This window comes from Hyla sarda, unplaced genomic scaffold (assembly GCF_029499605.1).
Source record: "Hyla sarda isolate aHylSar1 unplaced genomic scaffold, aHylSar1.hap1 scaffold_1666, whole genome shotgun sequence".
NCBI classification, from domain to species: domain Eukaryota; kingdom Metazoa; phylum Chordata; class Amphibia; order Anura; family Hylidae; genus Hyla; species Hyla sarda.
The window spans coordinates 3,013-24,322 of record NW_026608305.1 but is presented as its reverse complement, the minus strand read 5'-3'; the positions used below and the strand labels follow the sequence as shown (position 1 = coordinate 24,322).

The 21,310-nt window shown below is 44.7% G+C and overlaps 2 protein-coding genes across 3 annotated transcripts in view; one reads left to right on the top strand and one right to left on the bottom strand.

The window, feature by feature from the left end:
• The window catches only part of GARNL3 (GTPase activating Rap/RanGAP domain like 3), a gene marked incomplete at its 5' end in the record, with an annotated part of 54,746 nt that extends 43,512 nt beyond the window's left edge, over positions 1 to 11,234 (top strand). The window contains 1 exon segment of the mRNA XM_056552517.1: positions 10,170 to 11,234. Within this exon segment, the coding sequence (XP_056408492.1) occupies positions 10,170 to 10,323 (154 nt within the window).
• A 3,536-nt stretch (positions 11,235 to 14,770) lies between these two features.
• On the bottom strand, positions 14,771 to 20,042 carry LOC130311752 (uncharacterized). 2 transcript variants are annotated; one of them, XM_056552520.1, is made up of 3 exons: positions 16,999 to 20,042; positions 15,246 to 16,963; positions 14,771 to 15,215 (listed from the first exon to the last, which is right to left on the bottom strand). In XM_056552520.1, exons 1-3 carry the CDS (start codon positions 19,908 to 19,910, stop codon positions 15,139 to 15,141), a joined length of 4,707 nt encoding a protein of 1,568 aa, XP_056408495.1. In that variant the 5' UTR covers positions 19,911 to 20,042; the 3' UTR covers positions 14,771 to 15,138. The 2 variants fall into 2 exon arrangements, with proteins under 2 accessions (XP_056408495.1, XP_056408494.1); XM_056552519.1 differs by having other exon boundaries at positions 14,771 to 16,963.
• Between the last annotated feature and the right edge of the window lie 1,268 nt (positions 20,043 to 21,310).

Below are 21,310 nucleotides of genomic sequence, written 5' to 3'. Positions count from 1 at the left end.
TAGTAATAGTGATTACGTGGGTGGGATCTGGGGCTCCTCTAGTAATAGTGATTACGTGAGTGGGATCGGGGGCTCCTGTAGTAATAGTGATTACGTGGGTGGGATCGGGGGCTCCTGTAGTAATAGTGATTGTAGGTGGGATCGGGGACTCCTCTAGTAATAGTGATTACGTGGGTGGGATCGGGGGCTCCTGTCGTAATAGTGATTACGTGGGTGGGATCGGGGGCTCCTGTAGTAATAGTGATTACGTGGGTGGGATCGGGGGCTCCTCTAGTAATAGTGATTACGTGGGTGGGATCGGGGGCTCCTGTAGTAATAGTGATTACGTGGGTGGGATCGGGGGCTCCTGTAGTAATAGTGATTACGTTGGTGGGATCGGGGGCTCCTCTAGTAATAGTGATTACGTGGGTGGGATCTGGGGCTCCTGTAGTAATAGTGATTACGTGGGTGGGATCTAGGGCTCCTGTAGTAATAGTGATTATGTGGGTGGGATCGGGGGCTCCTGTAGTAATAGTGATTACGTGGGTGGGATCGGGGGCTCCTCTAGTAATAGTGATTACGTGGGTGGGATCGGGGGCTCCTGTAGTAAGAGTGATTACGTGGGTGGGATCGGGGGCTCCTCTAGTAATAGTGATTACGTGGGTGGGATCGGGGGCTCCTCTAGTAATAGTGATTACGTGGGTGGGATCGGGGGCTCCTGTAGTAATAGTGATTATGTGGGTGGGATCGGGGGCTTCTGTAGTAATAGTGATTACATGGGTGGGATCTGGGCTCCTGTAGTAATAGTGATTATGTGGGTGGGATCAGGGGGCTCCTGTAGTAATAGTGTTTACGTGGGTGGGATCGGGGGCTCCTGTAGTAATAGTGATTATGTGGGTGGAATCTGGGGCTCCTGTAGTAATAGTGATTTACATGGGTGGAATTGGGGGCTCCTTTAGTAATAGTGATTATGTGGGTGGGATCGGGGGCTCCTGTAGTAATAGTGATTACGTGGGTGGGATCGGGGGCTCCTGTAGTAATAGTGATCACGTTGGTGGGATCTGGGGCTTCTCTAGTAATAGTGATTATGTGGGTGGGATCGGGGGCTCCTGTATAAATAGTGATTACGTGGGTGGGATCGGGGGCTCCTGTAGTAATAGTGATTATGTGGGTGGGATCGGGGGCTCCTCTAGTAATAGTGATTACGTGGGTGGGATCGGGGGCTCCTGTAGTAATAGTGATTACGTGGGTGGGATCTGGGGCTCCTCTAGTAATAGTGATTACGTTGGTGGGATCGGGGGCTCCTGTAGTAATAGTGATTATGTGGGTGGGATCGGGGGCTCCTCTAGTAATAGGGATTACGTGGGTGGGGTCGGGGGCTCCTGTAGTAATAGTGATTACGTGGGTGGGATCGGGGACTCCTCTAGTAATAGTGATTACGTGGGTGGGATCGGGGGCTCCTGTCGTAATAGTGATTACGTGGGTGGGATCGGGGGCTCCTGTAGTAATAGTGATTACGTGGGTGGGATCGGGGGCTCCTGTAGTAATAGTGAGTGTAGGTGGGATCGGGGACTCCTCTAGTAATAGTGATTACGTGGGTGGGATCGGGGGCTCCTGTCGTAATAGTGATTACGTGGGTGGGATCGGGGGCTCCTGTAGTAATAGTGATTACGTGGGTGGGATCGGGGGCTCCTCTAGTAATAGTGATTACGTGGGTGGGATCGGGGGCTCCTGTAGTAATAGTGATTACGTTGGTGGGATCGGGGGCTCCTCTAGTAATAGTGATTACGTGGGTGGGATCTGGGGCTCCTGTAGTAATAGTGATTACGTGGGTAGGATCTGGGGCTCCTGTAGTAATAGTGATTACGTGGGTGGGATCGGGGGCTCCTGTAGTAATAGTGATTACGTGGGTGGGATCGGGGGCTCCTGTAGTAATAGTGATGGGTGGGATCGGGGGCTCCTCTAGTAATAGTGATTACATGGGTGGGATCTGGGCTCCTGTAGTAATAGTGATTATGTGGGTGGGATCAGGGGGCTCCTGTAGTAATAGTGTTTACGTGGGTGGGATCTGGGGCTCCTGTAGTAATAGTGATTATTTGGGTGCGATCGGGGGCTCCTGTAGTAATAGTGATTACGTGGGTGGGATCGGGGGCTCCTCTAGTAATGGTGATTATTTGGGTGATATCGGGGGCTCCTGTAGTAATAGTGATTACGTGGGTGGGATCGGGGGCTCCTCTAGTAATAGTGTTTACGTGGGTGGGATCTGGGGCTCCTGTAGTTATAGTGATTATTTGGGTGCGATCGGGGGCTCCTGTAGTAATAGTGATTACGTGGGTGGGATCGGGGGCTCCTCTAGTAATAGTGATTATTTGGGTGATATCGGGGGCTCCTGTAGTAATAGTGATTACGTTGGTGGGATCAGGGGCTTCTGTAGTAATGGTGATTACGTGGGTGGGATCGGGGGCTCCTGTAGTGATAGTGATTACGTGGGTGGGATCGGGGGCTCCTCTAGTAATAGTGATTACGTGGGTGGGATCTGGGGCTCCTGTAGTAATATTGATTATGTGGGTGGGATCGGGGGCTCCTCTAGTAATAGTGATTTTGTGGGTGGGATCGGGGGCTCCTCTAGTAATAGTGATTACGTGGGTGGGATCTGGGGCTCCTGTAGTAATATTGATTATATGGGTGGGATCGGGGGCTCCTCTAGTAATAGTGATTTTGTGGGTGGGATCGGGGGCTCCTCTAGTAATAGTGATTACGTGGGTGGGATCGGGGGCTCCTCTAGTAATAGTGATTATGTGGGTGGGATCGGGGGCTCCTCTAGTAATAGTGATTACGTGGGTGGGATCTGGGCTCCTGTAGTAATAGTGATTATGTGGGTGGGATCAGGGGGCTCCTGTAGTAATAGTGTTTACGTGGGTGGGATCTGGGGCTCCTGTAGTAATAGTGATTATTTGGGTGCGATCGGGGGCTCCTGTAGTAATAGTGATTACGTGGGTGGGATCGGGGGCTCCTCTAGTAATGGTGATTATTTGGGTGATATCGGGGGCTCCTGTAGTAATAGTGATTACGTGGGTGGGATCGGGGGCTCCTGTAGTAATAGTGATTACGTGGGTGGGATCGGGGGCTCCTCTAGTAATAGTGATTACGTGGGTGGGATCGGGGGCTCCTGTAGTAATAGTGATTACATGGGTGGGATCGGGGGCTCCTGTAGTAATAGTGATTACGTGGGTGGGATCGGGGGCTCCTTTAGTAATAGTGACTACGTGGGTCGGATCGGGGGCTCCTGTAGTAATAGTGATTATTTGGGTGGGATCGGGGGCTCCTGTAGTAATAGTGATTATGTGGGTGGGATCGGGGGCTCCTCTAGTAATAGTGATTACGTGGCTGGGATCGGGGGCTCCTGTAGTAATAGTGATTACGTGGGTAGGATCTGGGGCTCCTGTAGTAATATTGATTATGTGGGTGATATCGGGGGCTCCTGTAGTAATAGTGATTACGTTGGTGGGATCAGGGGCTTCTGTAGTAATAGTGATTACGTGGCTGGGATCGGGGGCTCCTGTAGTAATAGTGATTACGTGGGTAGGATCGGGGGCTCCTCTAGTCATAGTGATTATTTGGGTGATATCGGGGGCTCCTGTAGTAATAGTGATTACGTTGGTGGGATCAGGGGCTTCTGTAGTAATAGTGATTACGTGGGTGGGATCGGGGGCTCCTGTAGTAATAGTGATTACGTGGGTGGGATCGGGGGCTCCTCTAGTAATAGTGATTACGTGGGTAGGATCTGGGGCTCCTGTAGTAATATTGATTATGTGGGTGGGATCGGGGGCTCCTCTAGTAATAGTGATTTTGTGGGTGGGATCGGGGGCTCCTCTCGTAATAGTGATTACGTGGGTGGGATCTGGGGCTCCTGTAGTAATAGTGATTACGTGGGTGGGATCGGGGGCTCCTGTAGTAATAGTGATTATGTGGGTGGGATCGGGGGCTCCTCTAGTAATAGTGATTACGTGGGTGGGATCTGGGCTCCTGTAGTAATAGTGATTATGTGGGTGGGATCTGGGGCTCCTGTAGTAATAGTGATTAGGTGGGTGGGATCTGGGGCTCCTGTAGTAATAGTGATTATTTGGGTGCGATCGGGAGCTCCTGTAGTAATAGTGATTACGTGGGTGGGATCGGGGGCTCCTCTAGTAATAGTGATTACGTGGGTGGGATCGGGGGCTCCTCTAGTCATAGTGATTATTTGGGTGATATCGGGGGCTCCTGTAGTAATAGTGATTACGTTGGTGGGATCAGGGGCTTCTGTAGTAATAGTGATTACGTGGGTGGGATCGGGGGCTCCTGTAGTAATAGTGATTACGTGGGTGGGATCGGGGGCTCCTCTAGTAATAGTGATTACGTGGGTAGGATCTGGGGCTCCTGTAGTAATAGTGATTACGTGGGTGGGATCGGGGGCTCCTCTAGTAATAGTGATTTTGTGGGTGGGATCGGGGGCTCCTCTCGTAATAGTGATTACGTGGGTGGGATCTGGGGCTCCTGTAGTAATAGTGATTACGTGGGTGGGATCGGGGGCTCCTCAAGTAATAGTGATTACGTGGGTGGGATCGGGGGCTCCTGTAGTAATAGTGATTATGTGGGTGGGATCGGGGGCTCCTCTAGTAATAGTGATTACGTGGGTGGGATCTGGGCTCCTGTAGTAATAGTGATTATGTGGGTGGGATCAGGGGGCTCCTGTAGTAATAGTGTTTACGTGGGTGGGATCTGGGGCTCCTGTAGTAATAGTGATTATTTGGGTGCAATCGGGGGCTCCTGTAGTAATAGTGATTACGTGGGTGGGATCGGGGGCTCCTCTAGTAATGGTGATTATTTGGGTGATATCGGGGGCTCCTGTAGTAATAGTGATTACGTGGGTGGGATCGGGGGCTCCTGTAGTAATAGTGATTACGTGGGTGGGATTGGGGGCTCCTCTAGTAATAGTGATTACGTGGGTGGGATCGGGGGCTCCTGTAGTAATAGTGATTACGTGGGTAGGATCTGGGGCTCCTGTAGTAATATTGATTATGTGGGTGGGATCGGGGGCTCCTGTAGTAATAGTGATTACGTGGGTGGGATCGGGGGCTCCTGTAGTAATAGTGATTACGTGGGTGGGATCGGGGGCTCCTGTAGTAATAGTGATTACGTGGGTGGGATCTGGGGCTCCTGTAGTAATAGTGATTATTTGGGTGGGATCGGGGGCTCCCCTAGTAATAGTGATTACATGGGTGGGATCTGGGCTCCTGTAGTAATAGTGATTACGTGGATGGGATCGGGGGCTCCTGTAGTAATAGTGATTACGTGGGTGGGATCGGGGGCTCCTCTAGTAATAGTGATTACGTGGGTGGGATCTGGGGCTCCTGTAGTAATAGTGATTACGTGGGTGGGATCGGGGGCTCCTGTAGTAATAGTGATTACGTGGGTGGGATCGGGGGCTCCTCTAGTAATAGTGATTACGTGGGTGGGATCGGGGGCTCCTCTAGTAATAGTGATTACGTGGGTGGGATCTGGGGCTCCTGTAGTAATAGTGATTACGTGGGTGGGATCTGGGGCTCCTGTAGTAATAGTGATTATGTGGGTGGGATCGGGGGCTCTTCTAGTAATAGTGATTACGTGGGTGGGATCTGGGGCTCCTGTAGTAATAGTGATTATGTGGGTGGGATCGGGGGCTCCTGTAGTAATAGTGATTACGTGGGTGGGATCGGGGGCTCCTCTAGTAATAGTGATTACGTGGGTGGGATCTGGGGCTCCTCTAGTAATAGTGATTACGTGGGTGGGATCTGGGGCTCCTCTAGTAATAGTGATTACGTGGGTGGGATCTGGGGCTCCTGTAGTAATAGTGATTACATGGGTGGGATCTGGGCTCCTGTAGTAATAGTGATTACGTGGGTGGGATCTGGGGCTCCTGTAGTAATAGTGTTTACGTGGGTGGGATTTGGGGCTCCTGTAGTAATAGTGATTATTTGGGTGCGATCGGGGGCTCCTGTAGTAATAGTGATTACGTGGGTGGGATCGGGGGCTCCTCTAGTAATAGTGATAATTTGGGTGGGATCGGGGGCTCCTGTAGTAATAGTGATTACGTTGGTGGGATCGGGGGCTCCTCTAGTAATAGTGATTACGTGGGTGGGATCGGGGGCTCCTCTAGTAATAGTGATTACGTGGGTGGGATCGGGGGCTCCTGTAGTAATAGTGATTACGTGGGTGGGATCTGGGGCTCCTGTAGTAATAGTGATTGCGTGGGTGGGATCTGGGGCTCCTGTAGTAATAGTGATTACGTGGGTGGGATCGGGGGCTCCTCTAGTAATAGTGATTACGTGGGTGGGATCTGGGGCTCCTGTAGTAATAGTGATTACGTGGGTGGGATTAGGGGCTCCTCTAGCAATAGTGATTACGTGGGTGGGATCGGTGGCTCCTCTAGTAATAGTGATTACGTGGGTGGGATCGGGGGCTCCTCTAGTAATAGTGATTATGTGGGTGGGATCTGGGGCTCCTGTAGTAATAGTGATTATGTGGGTGGGATCGGGGGCTCCTGTAGTAATAGTGATTAGGTGGGTGGGATCTGGGGCTCCTGTAGTAATAGTGATTATTTGGGTGGGATCGGGGGCTCATGTAGTAATAGTGATTATGTGGGTGGGATCGGGGGCTCCTCTAGTAATAGTGATTAGGTGGGTGGGATCGGGGGCTCCTGTAGTAATAGTGATTAGGTGGGTGGGATCGGGGGCTCCTGTAGTAATAGTGATTACGTGGGTGGGATCTGGGGCTCCTGTAGTAATAGTGATTAGGTGGGTGGGATCGGGGGCTCCTATAGTAATAGTGATTATTTGGGTGGGATCGGGGGCTCCTGTAGTAATAGTGATTATTTGGGTGGGATCGGGGGCTCCTGTAGTAATAGTGATTACGTGGGTGGGATCGGGGGCTCCTGTAGTAATAGTGATTACGTGGGTGGGATCGGGGGCTCCTCTAGTAAGTGATTACATGGCTGGGATCTGGGGCTCCTGTAGTAATAGTGATTACGTGGGTGGGATCGGGGGCTCCTGTAGTAATAGTGATTATTTGGGTGGGATCGGGGGCTCCTGTAGTAATAGTTATTACGTGGGTCGGATCTGGGGCTCCTGTAGTAATAGTGATTATTTGGGTGGGATCGGGGGCTCCTGTAGTAATAGTGATTATGTGGATGGGATCGGGGGCTCCTCTAGTAATAGTGATTATTTGGGTGGGATCTGGGGCTCCTGTAGTAATAGTGACTGTAGGTGGGATCGGGGGCTCCTGTAGTAATAGTGATTATTTGGGTGGGATCTGGGGCTCCTGTAGTAATAGTGATTATTTGGGTGGGATCGGGGGCTCCTGTAGTAATAGTGATTATTTGGGTGGGATCGGGGGCTCCTGTAGTAATATTGATTACGTGGGTGGGATCGGGGGCTCCTGTAGTAATAGTGATTACGTGGGTGGGATCGGGGGCTCCTCTAGTAAGTGATTACATGGGTGGGATCGGGGGCTCCTGTAGTAATAGTGATTACGTGGGTGGGATCGGGGGCTCCTGTAGTAATAGTGATTATTTGGGTGGGATCGGGGGCTCCTGTAGTAATAGTGATTACGTGGGTCGGATCTGGGGCTCCTGTAGTAATAGTGATTATGTGGGTGGGATCGGGGGCTCCTGTAGTAATAGTGATTACGTGGGTCGGATCTGGGGCTCCTGTAGTAATAGTGATTACGTGGGTGGGATCGGGGGCTCCTCTAGTAATAGTGATTACGTGGGTCGGATCGGGGGCTCCTGTAGTAATAGTGATTACGTGGGTCGGATCGGGGGCTCCTGTAGTAATAGTGATTATTTGGGTGGGATCTGGGGCTCCTGTAGTAATAGTGATTGTAGGTGGGATCTGGGGCTCCTGTAGTAATAGTGATTATTTGGGTGGGATCTGGGGCTCCTGTAGTAATAGTGATTATTTGGGTGGGATCGGGGGCTCCTCTAGTAATAGTGATTATTTGGGTGGGATCGGGGGCTCCTGTAGTAATAGTGATTATTTGGGTGGGATCGGGGGCTCCTGTAGTAATAGTGATTGTAGGTGGGATCGGGGGCTCCTCTAGTAATAGTGATTATTTGGGTGGGATCGGGGGCTCCTGTAGTAATAGTGATTATTTGGGTGGGATCGGGGGCTCCTGTAGTAATAGTGATTACGTTGTTCGGATCTGGGGCTCCTGTAGTAATAGTGATTACGTGGGTCGGATCGGGGGCTCCTGTATTAATAGTGATTATTTGGGTGGGATCGGGGGCTCCTGTAGTAATAGTGATTGTAGGTGGGATCGGGGGCTCCTGTATTAATAGTGATTATTTGGGTGGGATCGGGGGCTCCTGTAGTAATAGTGATTATTTGGGTGGGATCTGGGGCTCCTGTAGTAATAGTGATTGTAGGTGGGATCGGGGGCTCCTCTAGTAATAGTGATTATTTGGGTGGGATCGGGGGCTCCTGTAGTAATAGTGATTATTTGGGTGGGATCGGGGGCTCCTGTAGTAATAGTGATTACGTTGTTCGGATCTGGGGCTCCTGTAGTAATAGTGATTACGTGGGTCGGATCGGGGGCTCCTGTATTAATAGTGATTATTTGGGTGGGATCGGGGGCTCCTGTAGTAATAGTGATTGTAGGTGAGATCGGGGGCTCCTGTAGTAATAGTGATTATTTGGGTGGGATTGGGGGCTCCTGTAGTAATAGTGATTACGTGGGTGGGATCGGGGGCTCCTGTAGTAATAGTGATTGTAGGTCGGATCTGTGGCTCCTCTAGTAATAGTGATTATTTGGGTGTAGTAATAGTGATTATTTGGGTGGGATCGGGGGCTTCTGTAGTAATAGTGATTATTTGGGTGGGATCGGGGGCTCTTGTAGTAATAGTGATTATTTGGGTGGGATCGGGGGCTTCTGTAGTAATAGTGATTATTTGGGTGGGATCGGGGGCTCTTGTAGTAATAGTGATTATTTGGGTGGGATCGGGGGCTTCTGTAGTAATAGTGATTATTTGGGTGGGATCGGGGGCTTCTGTAGTAATAGTGATTATTTGGGTGGGATCGGGGGCTCCTGTAGTAATAGTGATTGTAGGTGGGATCGGGGGCTCCTCTAGTAATAGTGATTATTTGGGTGGGATCGGGGGCTCCTGTAGTAATAGTGATTATTTGGGTGGGATCGGGGGCTCCTGTAGTAATAGTGATTACGTGGGTCGGATCGGGGGCTCCTGTATTAATAGTGATTATTTGGGTGGGATCTGGGGCTCCTGTAGTAATAGTGATTGTAGGTGGGATCGGGGGCTCCTGTATTAATAGTGATTATTTGGGTGGGATCGGGGGCTCCTGTAGTAATAGTGATTATTTGGGTGGGATCTGGGGCTCCTGTAGTAATAGTGATTGTAGGTGGGATCGGGGGCTCCTCTAGTAATAGTGATTATTTGGGTGGGATCGGGGGCTCCTGTAGTAATAGTGATTATTTGGGTGGGATCGGGGGCTCCTGTAGTAATAGTGATTACGTTGTTCGGATCTGGGGCTCCTGTAGTAATAGTGATTACGTGGGTCGGATCGGGGGCTCCTGTATTAATAGTGATTATTTGGGTGGGATCGGGGGCTCCTGTAGTAATAGTGATTGTAGGTGAGATCGGGGGCTCCTGTAGTAATAGTGATTATTTGGGTGGGATTGGGGGCTCCTGTAGTAATAGTGATTACGTGGGTGGGATCGGGGGCTCCTGTAGTAATAGTGATTGTAGGTCGGATCTGTGGCTCCTCTAGTAATAGTGATTATTTGGGTGTAGTAATAGTGATTATTTGGGTGGGATCGGGGGCTTCTGTAGTAATAGTGATTATTTGGGTGGGATCGGGGGCTCTTGTAGTAATAGTGATTATTTGGGTGGGATCGGGGGCTCCTGTAGTAATAGTGATTGTAGGTGGGATCGGGGGCTCCTGTAGTAATAGTGATTATTTGGGTGGGATCGGGGGCTCCTGTAGTAATAGTGATTACGTGGGTGGGATTGGGGGCTCCTCTAGTAATAAATAACTTGGTTTATCTTAGCAATTCACTAAGATCCAGAAAACATGAAGCAGAGGTGCAGTATTTATGGTGCAGCGCCCCCTAGGGTCAGGTCACATGACCTCCTCCTAATGGATTCTGTACTTTCTCCTCAGGATAAATTCAGAATCCTTCGAAAGTTCTGAGGGTCAGCGACATTGTTCCACCAGCTCCGACCCAGAATCTACCGTCAGCGTGGAGGAGAGCCCCCCGTGTAGCCTCCTTTATCCCACCACGTCCTTGGATGAAGACATTGTTGACTTAAAGTGAAGACAATCTACCACGTGTTCCTTTTCCTCTGTGCTCACAATGTCTGGATGCCACGGGAACTGTCGTAACACGGCCGCTTGTGACCGCTCCCAGAGGTCATGTGATCCGTGCAGAGGCTGATGGATTCTCACCTCAATCACCCCATGTGATGGACACAAGTCTCCTCCAAGCATCCAGGGGTCAATATAATAGAACCCCCAGTATTCCTGTAGTGCCATCTGCTTCATCACATTACTGTAGCTGGGTCATGTGACCACCAGAAATGTAGTGCTTGATGTGTCACAAGCAGTGGTCTCTCCTGGGTCACCTGACTTGAGTACCTACCCCATCCCCCCCTCCCCATTCATCTTTTTGCTCCTTTTCCTCTGATGACGATCTTATATCTGCTCTAAGGAGGAGACGTCCATTCCATCATATCATCCTGCAGACAGCGAGGGGAAAGAAGAGACATCTCACTTAGGTGCAGTGATCAGACTCCACCCCTCATCAAGGGGTAGGCCACGTAGGACATCATACAGACATATCACAAATTAGTATCTGAGTGTTCAGAGCGATCACTAAGCGCGGTCTTCTCAGTCATGTGACACAAAGCGGGGAGAGCCAGGTCACGCGCTTCTCCCTGATCATTCTAGTGATCACTACTGATCCTGACTAAATAAAAAGCCCAGTATTCAACTGGGAGATGTGAGCTGTGATGGCAGCAGAAGAGTGAGTGCAGCTCTGGAGTATATACAGCCAGTGAAATAAGTATTGAACACGTCACTATTTTCTAAATATATTTCCAGCTGATATTGACCAGAAATTTTCCCCAGATGTCTGAATTTCTTTGGTTGTTACCAACATGTATACAATCCATACTATACATAATATATATATACACATACATACAATCAATCCATACTATACATAATATATATATATACACACATACATACAATCAATCCATACTATACATAATATATATATATACACATACATACAATCAATCCATACTATACATAATATATATATATACACATACATACAATCAATCCATACTATACATAATATATATATACAATCAATCCATACTATACATAATATATATATACACATACATACAATCAATCCATACTATACATAATATATATATATATACACATACAATCAATCCATACTATACATAATATATATATACACATACATACAATCAATCCATACTATACATAATATATATATATACACATACATACAATCAATCCATACTATACATAATATATATATATATATATACACATACAATCAATCCATACTATACATAATATATATATATACACATACATACAATCAATCTATACTATACATAATATATATATATATATATACACACATACATACAATCAATCCATACTATACATAATATATATATATACACACATACATACAATCAATCCATACTATACATAATATATATATATACACACATACATACAATCAATCCATACTATACATAATATATATATATACACATACATACAATCAATCCATACTATACATAATATATATATATATACACATACAATCAATCCATACTATACATAATATATATATATACACATACATACAATCAATCCATACTATACATAATATATATATATACACATACATACAATCAATCCATACTATACATAATATATATATATATACACATACAATCAATCCATACTATACATAATATATATATATACACATACATACAATCAATCCATACTATACATAATATATATATACACATACATACAATCAATCCATACTATACATAATATATATATATATACACATACAATCAATCCATACTATACATAATATATATATACACATACATACAATCAATCCATACTATACATAATATATATATACACACATACATACAATCAATCCATACTATACATAATATATATATATACACATACATACAATCAATCCATACTATACATAATATATATATATACACACATACATACAATCAATCCATACTATACATAATATATATATATACACATACATACAATCAATCCATACTATACATAATATATATATATACACATACATACAATCAATCCATACTATACATAATATATATATATATATATATACACATACATACAATCAATCCATACTATACATAATATATATATATATACACATACATACAATCAATCCATACTATACATAATATATATATATACACATACATACAATCAATCCATACTATACATAATATATATATATATATATATATACACATACATACAATCAATCCATACTATACATAATATATATATATATATATATATATACAGAGGAGAGGAGATCTATATATATATATATATATATATACAGAGGAGAGGAGATCTATATATATATACAGAGGAGAGGAGATCTATATATATATATACAGAGGAGAGGAGATCTATATATATATATACACAAAGGGAATAAACATGTGAATAGCAAAACCTGTGTTACTGCAATATATATACAGAGGAGAGGAGATCTATATATATATATACAGAGGAGAGGAGATCTATATATATATATATATATATATACAGAGGAGAGGAGATCTATATATATATACTGAGGAGAGGAGATATATATATATATATATATATATATATACAGAGGAGAGGAGATCTATATATATATATACAGAGGAGAGGAGATCTATATATATATACAGAGGAGAGGAGATCTATATATATATATACAGAGGAGAGGAGATCTATATATATATATACACAAAGGGAATAAACATGTGTATAGCAAAACCTGTGTTACTGCAATATATATATACAGAGGAGAGGAGATCTATATATATATATATACAGAGGAGAGGAGATATATATATACATATATATATATATATATAATCCACTAAGGTACTTGTCCGTACCGTATATTGTTAGGTCTCCCAATAATATGTAGAACAATTGATAGCGCAAAGGGAACCTTTTAAATTATTTTATTGTATAAACATAACACTCGTGGTAGTGATTACAATCTGTATTAGCCGCCATACACTACTTATATTGCCGCATCCATTTATAGAGATGTATCACAAGTTGTAGTCCATATGTTCCTTTCGGCCACAATATTCATTAGTGCGTTTTCTACTTCTTATTCAAGGTGCGCTAGTATATTTGTGACCTCTCTTCTGTACGCGCCTCTCACACACCTCGATTGTCCATGTGTGGTGACCGTGTTGGTTATGTACATGTATTACCAGAAGTATTGGATGTGCTTTTATTATTCATAGAGGTATTCCGATTGTGTGCCTCTATAGCAACTTAATGTCCATCTGTTAATGGCAAATGACGGCCGTCCTCAGTGCCGCATCTAAAAAGGATACAGGAGGAGTAAAAAAAGCCGAAAACAAGTCCCGGAAGAATCGTAAGAGGAAACGCGTCGGACAGGCAATTACCTATAAAGAGGCTCCCATCCGAAAGAAACTAGAAGCACCAACTACTTAAGAAGCCGTAAAAGAGATAAGTGCTATGTGTAATAAGGAATATGTGCAATAAGTGTGTGCAATAATTCAAATAGACATGATCATAATGTGCAACATGCATTGCTCTATGTGCAAATATCTAAAAGACTGTGACATAATTTGCCACTAACAGATGGACATTAAGTTGCTATAGAGGCACACAATCAAAATACCTCTATGAATAATAAAAGCACATCCAATACGTCTGTTAATACATGCACATAACCAATACAGTTACCACACATGGACAATCGAGGTGTGTGAGAGGCGCGTACAGAAGAGAGGTCACAAATATACTAGCGCACCTTGAATAAGAAGTAGAAAACGCACTAATGAATATTGTGGCCGAAAGGAACATATGGACTACAACTTGTGATACATCTTTATAAATGGATGCGGCAATATAAGTAGTGTATGGTGGCTAATACATTTTAATCACTACCACGAGTGTTATGTTTATACAATAAAATAATTTAAAAGGTTCCCTTTGCGCTATCAATTGTTCTATATATATATATATACACAGAGGAGAGGAGATCTATATATATATATATATACAGAGGAGAGGAGATCTATATATATATATATATATATATATATACACAAAGGGAATAAACATGTGTATAGCAAAACCTGTGTTACTGCAATATATATATACAGAGGAGAGGAGATCTATGTATATATATATATACAGAGGAGAGGAGATCTATATATATATATATATATATATATATACACAAAGGGAATAAACATGTGTATAGCAAAACCTGTGTTACTGCAATATATATATATACAGAGGAGAGGAGATCTATATATATATATACAGAGGAGAGGAGATCTATATATATATATATACAGAGGAGAGGAGATCTATATATATATATATACAGAGGAGAGGAGATCTATATATATATACAGAGGAGAGGAGATCTATATATATATATATACAGAGGAGAGGAGATCTATATATATATATATACAGAGGAGAGGAGATCTATATATATATACAGAGGAGAGGAGATCTATATATATATATACACAAAGGGAATAAACATGTGTATAGCAAAACCTGTGTTACTGCAATATATATATACAGAGGAGAGGAGATCTATGTATATATATATACAGAGGAGAGGAGATCTATATATATATATATATATATATATACACAAAGGGAATAAACATGTGTATAGCAAAACCTGTGTTACTGCAATATATATATATATATATATATATATACAGAGGAGAGGAGATCTATATATATATATACACAGAGGAGAGGAGATCTATATATATATATATATATACAGAGGGGATCTATATATATACAGAGGAGATCTATATATATATATACAGAGGAGAGGAGATCTATATATATATATACAGAGGAGAGATGAGATGTGTCTTGTGTGACTTTTCTCCCCCATGAGATGCGTCTTGTGTGACTTTTCTCCTCCATGAGATGCGTCTTGTGTGACTTTTCTCCCCCATGAGATGTGTCTTGTGTGACTTTTCTCCACCATGAGATGTGTCTTGTGTGACTTTTCTCCACCATGAGATGTGTCTTGTGTGACTTTTCTCCACCATGAGATGTGTCTTGTGTGACTTTTCTCCTCCATGAGATGTGTCTTGTGTGACTTTTCTCCTCCATGAGATGTGTCTTGAGTGACTTTTCTCCTCCACCATGAGATGTGTCTTGTGTGACTTTTCTCCTCCATGAGATGTGTCTTGTGTGACTTTTCTCCTCCATGAGATGTGTCTTGTGTGACTTTTCTCCCCCATGAGATGTGTCTTGTGTGACTTTTCTGCTCCATGAGATGTGTCTTGTGTGACTTTTCTCCTCCATGAGATGTGTCTTGTGTGACTTTTCTCCACCATGAGATGCGTCTTGTGTGACTTTTCTCCTCCACCATGAGATGTGTCTTGTGTGACTTTTCTCCTCCACCATGAGATGCGTCTTGTGTGACTTTTCTCCACCATGAGATGCGTCTTGTGTGACTTTTCTCCTCCATGAGATGCGTCTTGTGTGACTTTTCTCCTCCATGAGATGCGTCTTGTGTGACTTTTCTCCACCATGAGATGTGTCTTGTGTGACTTATCTCCCCCATGAGATGTGTCTTGTGTGACTTTTCTCCTCCATGAGATGCGTCTTGTGTGACTTTTCTCCACCATGAGATGTGTCGTGTGTGACTTTTCTCCTCCACCATGAGATGCGTCTTGTGTGACTTTTCTCCACCATGAGATGTGTCTTGTGTGACTTTTCTCCTCCATGAGATGCGTCTTGTGTGACTTTTCTCCTCCATGAGATGCGTCTTGTGTGACTTTTCTCCTCCATGAGATGTGTCTTGTGTGACTTTTCTCCTCCATGAGATGTGTCTTGTGTGACTTTTCTCCTCCACCATGAGATGTGTCTTGTGTGACTTTTCTCCTCCACCATGAGATGTGTCTTGTGTGACTTTTCTCCTCCATGAGATGCGTCTTGTGTGACTTTTCTCCTCCATGAGATGCGTCTTGTGTGACTTTTCTCCTCCATGAGATGCGTCTTGTGTGACTTTTCTCCTCCATGAGATGTGTCTTGTGTGACTTTTCTCCACCATGAGATGTGTCTTGTGTGACTTTTCTCCACCATGAGATGTGTCTTGTGTGACTTTTCTCCTCCATGAGATGCATCTTGTGTGACTTTTCTCCTCCATGAGATGCGTCTTATGTGACTTTTCTCCTCCATGAGATGTCTTGTGTGACTTTTCTCCTCCATGAGATGTGTCTTGTGTGACTTTTCTCCTCCACCATGAGATGTGTCTTGTGTGACTTTTCTCCACCATGAGATGTGTCTTGTGTGACTGTTCTCCATCATGAGATGTGTCTTGTGTGACTTTTCTCCTCCACCATGAGATGTGTCTTGTGTGACTTTTCTCCCCCATGAGATGTGTCTTGTGTGACTTTTCTCCTCCATGAGATGTGTCTTGTGTGACTTTTCTCCCCCATGAGATGCGTCTTGTGTGACTTTTCTCCACCATGAGATGTGTCTTGTGTGACTTTTCCCCACCATGAGATGTGTCTTCTGTGACTTTTCTCCTCCACCATGAGATGTGTCTTGTGTGACTTTTCTCCTCCACCATGAGATGTGTCTTGTGTGACTTTTCTCCACCATGAGATGTGTCTTGTGTGACTTTTCTCCACCATTAGATGCGTCTTGTGTGACTTTTCCCCACCATGAGATGTGTCTTGTGTGACTACTCCCCACCATGAGATGTCTTGTGTGACTTTTCTCCACCACCATGAGATGTCTTGTGTGACTTTTCTCCTCCACCATGAGATGTCTTGTGTGACTTTTCTCCTCCATGAGATGTCTTGTGTGACTTTTCTCCTCCACCATGAGATGTGTCTTGTGTGACTTTTCTCCTCCATGAGATGTCTTGTGTGACTTTTCCCCACCATGAGATGTCTTGTGTGACTTTTCTCCACCATGAGATGTGTCTTGTGTGACTTTTCTCCTCCACCATGAGATGCATCTTGTGTGACTTTTCTCCTCCACCATGAGATGCATCTTGTGTGACATTTCTCCTCCACCATGAGATGCATCTTGTGTGACTTTTCTCCTCCAGCATGAGATGCGTCTTATGTGACTTTTCTCCTCCACCATGAGATGCGTCTTGTGTGACTTTTCTCCTCCACCATGAGATGCGTCTTGTGTGACTTTTCTCCTCCACCATGAGATGAGTCTTGTGTGACTTTTCTCCTCCACCATGAGATGCGTCTTGTGTGACTTTTCTCCACCATGAGATGCATCTTGTGTGACTTTTCTCCTCCACCATGAGATGCATCTTGTGTGACTTTTCTCCTCCACCATGAGATGCGTCTTATGTGACTTTTCTCCTCCACCATGAGATGCGTCTAGTGTGACTTTTCTCCACCATGAGATGCATCTTGTGTGACTTTTCTCCTCCACCATGAGACGCGTCTTGTGTGACTTTTCTCCTCCACCATGAGATGTCATGTGTGAATTTTCTCCTCCACCATGAGATGCTTCTTGTGTGACTTTTCTCCTCCATGAGATGTGTCTTGTGTGACTTTTCTCCTCCACCACGAGATGTGTCTTGTGTGACTTTTCTCCTCCTCCATGAGATTCGTCTTGTGTGACTTTTCTCCTCCATGAGATGTCTTGTGTGACTTTTCTCCTCCACCATGAGATGCGTCTTGTGTGACTTTTCTCCTCCACCAAGAGATGCGTCTTGTGTGACTTTTCTCCTCCATGAGATGTGTCTTGTGTGACTTTTCTCCTCCATGAGATGTGTCTTGTGTGACTTTTCTCCTCCACCATGAGATGTGTCTTGTGACTTTTCTCCACCATGAGATGTGTCTTGTGTGACTTTTCTCCTCCACCATGAGATGCGTCTTGTTTGACTTTTCTCCACCATGAGATGTGTCTTGTGTGACTTTTCTCCACCATGAGATGTGTCTTGTGTGACTTTTCTCCCCCATGAGATGTGTCTTGTGTGACTTTTCTCCACCATGAGATGCGTCTTGTGTGACTTTTCTCCCCCATGAGATGCGTCTTGTGTGACTTTTCTCCACCATGAGATGTGTCTTGTGTGACTTTTCCCCACCATGAGATGTGTCTTGTGTGACTTTTCTCCTCCACCATGAGATGTCTTGTGTGACTTTTCTCCTCCACCATGAGATGTGTCGTGTGTGACTTTTCTCCTCCACCATGAGATGTGTCTTGTGTGACTTTTCTCCCCCATGAGATGCCTCTTGTGTGACTTTTCTCCACCATGAGATGTCTTGTGTGACTTTTCTCCACCATGAGATGTGTCTTGTGTGACTTTTCTCCTCCACCATGAGATGTGTCTTGTGTGACTTTTCTCCTCCACCATGAGATGTGTCTTGTGTGACTTTTCTCCACCATGAGATGTGTCTTGTGTGACTTTTCTCCACCATTAGATGCGTCTTGTGTGACTTTTCTCCTCCACCATGAGATGTGTTTTGTGTGACTTTTCTCCACCATGAGATGCGTCTTGTGTGACTTTTCTCCTCCACCATGAGATGCGTCTTGTGTGACTTTTCTCCTCCACCATGAGATGCGTCTTGTGTGACTTTTCTCCTCCATGAGATGTGTCTTGTGTGACTTTTCTCCTCCACCATGAGATGCGTCTTGTGTGACTTTTCTCCACCATGAGATGCGTCTTGTGTGACTTTTCTCCTCCACCATGAGATGCGTCTTGAGTGACTTTTCTCCACCATGAGATGTGTCTTGTGTGACTTTTCTCCTCCACCATGAGATGCGTCTTGTGTGACTTTTCTCCACCATGAGATGCGTCTTGTGTGACTTTTCTCCTCCTCCATGAGATGTGTCTTGTGTGACTTTTCTCCTCCACCATGAGATGTGTCTTGTGTGACTTTTCTCCACCATGAGATGCGTCTTGTGTGACTTTTCTCCTCCTCCATGAGATGTGTCTTGTGTGACTTTTCTCCACCATGAGATGTGTCTTGTGTGACTTTTCCCCACCATGAGATGTGTCTTGTGTGACTTCTCCCCACCATGAGATGTCTTGTGTGACTTTTCTCCACCACCATGAGATGTGTCTTGTGTGACTTTTCCCCACCATGAAATGTGTCTTGTGTGACTTTTCTCCCCCATGAGATGTGTCTTGTGTGACTTTTCTCCACCATGAGATGTGTCTTGTGTGACTTTTCCCCACCATGAGATGTGTCTTGTGTGACTTCTCCCCACCATGAGATGTCTTGTGTGACTTTTCTCCACCACCATGAGATGTGTCTTGTGTGACTTTTCCCCACCATGAAATGTGTCTTGTGTGACTTTTCTCCCCCATGAGATGTGTCTTGTGTGACTTTTCTCCACCATGAGATGCGTCTTGTGTGACTTTTCTCCCCCATGAGATGCGTCTTGTGTGACTTTTCTCCCCCATGAGATGTGTCTTGTGTGACTTTTCTCCACCATGAGATGCGTCTTGTGTGACTTTTCTCCCCCATGAGATGCGTCTTGTGTGACTTTTCTCCACCATGAGATGCGTCTTGTGTGACTTTTCTCCCCCATGAGATGCGTCTTGTGTGACTTTTCTCCACCATGAGATGTGTCTTGTGTGACTTTTCTCCACCATTAGATGCGTCTTGTGTGACTTTTCCCCACCATGAGATGTGTCTTGTGTGACTACTCCCCACCATGAGATGTGTCTTGTGTGACTTTTCTCCACCACCATGAGATGTCTTGTGTGACTTTTCTCCACCACCATGAGATGTCTTGTGTGACTTTTCTCCTCCACCATGAGATGTCTTGTGTGACTTTTCTCCTCCATGAGATGTCTTGTGTGACTTTTCTCCTCCACCATGAGATGTGTCTTGTGTGACTTTTCTCCTCCATGAGATGTCTTGTGTGACTTTTCCCCACCATGAGATGTGTCTTGTGTGACTTTTCTCCACCATGAGATGTGTCTTGTGTGACTTTTCTCCTCCACCATGAGATGCATCTTGTGTGACTTTTCTCCTCCACCATGAGATGCATCTTGTGTGACTTTTCTCCTCCACCATGAGATGCATCTTGTGTGACTTTTCTCCTCCAGCATGAGATGCGTCTTATGTGACTTTTCTCCTCCACCATGAGATGCGTCTTGTGTGACTTTTCTCCTCCACCATGAGATGCGTCTTGTGTGACTTTTCTCCTCCACCATGAGATGAGTCTTGTGTGACTTTTCTCCTCCACCATGAGATGCGTCTTGTGTGACTTTTCTCCACCATGAGATGCATCTTGTGTGACTTTTCTCCTCCACCATGAGATGCGTCTTGTGTGACTTTTCTCCACCATGAGATGCATCTTGTGTGACTTTTCTCCTCCACCATGAGATGCGTCTTATGTGACTTTTCTCCTCCACCATGAGATGCGTCTAGTGTGACTTTTCTCCACCATGAGATGCATCTTGTGTGACTTTTCTCCTCCACCATGAGACGCGTCTTGTGTGACTTTTCTCCTCCACCATGAGATGTCATGTGTGAATTTTCTCCTCCACCATGAGATGCTTCTTGTGTGACTTTTCTCCTCCATGAGATGTGTCTTGTGTGACTTTTCTCCTCCACCACGAGATGTCTTGTGTGACTTTTCTCCTCCTCCATGAGATTCGTCTTGTGTGACTTTTCTCCTCCATGAGATGTCTTGTGTGACTTTTCTCCTCCACCATGAGATGCGTCTTGTGTGACTTTTCTCCTCCACCAAGAGATGCGTCTTGTGTGACTTTTCTCCTCCATGAGATGTGTCTTGTGTGACTTTTCTCCTCCATGAGATGTGTCTTGTGTGACTTTTCCCTCCACCATGAGATGTGTCTTGTGTGACTTTTCTCCTCCACCATGAGATGTGTCTTGTGTGACTTTTCCCTCCACCATGAGATGTGTCTTGTGTGACTTTTCTCCTCCTCCATGAGATGTGTCTTGTGTGACTTTTCTCCT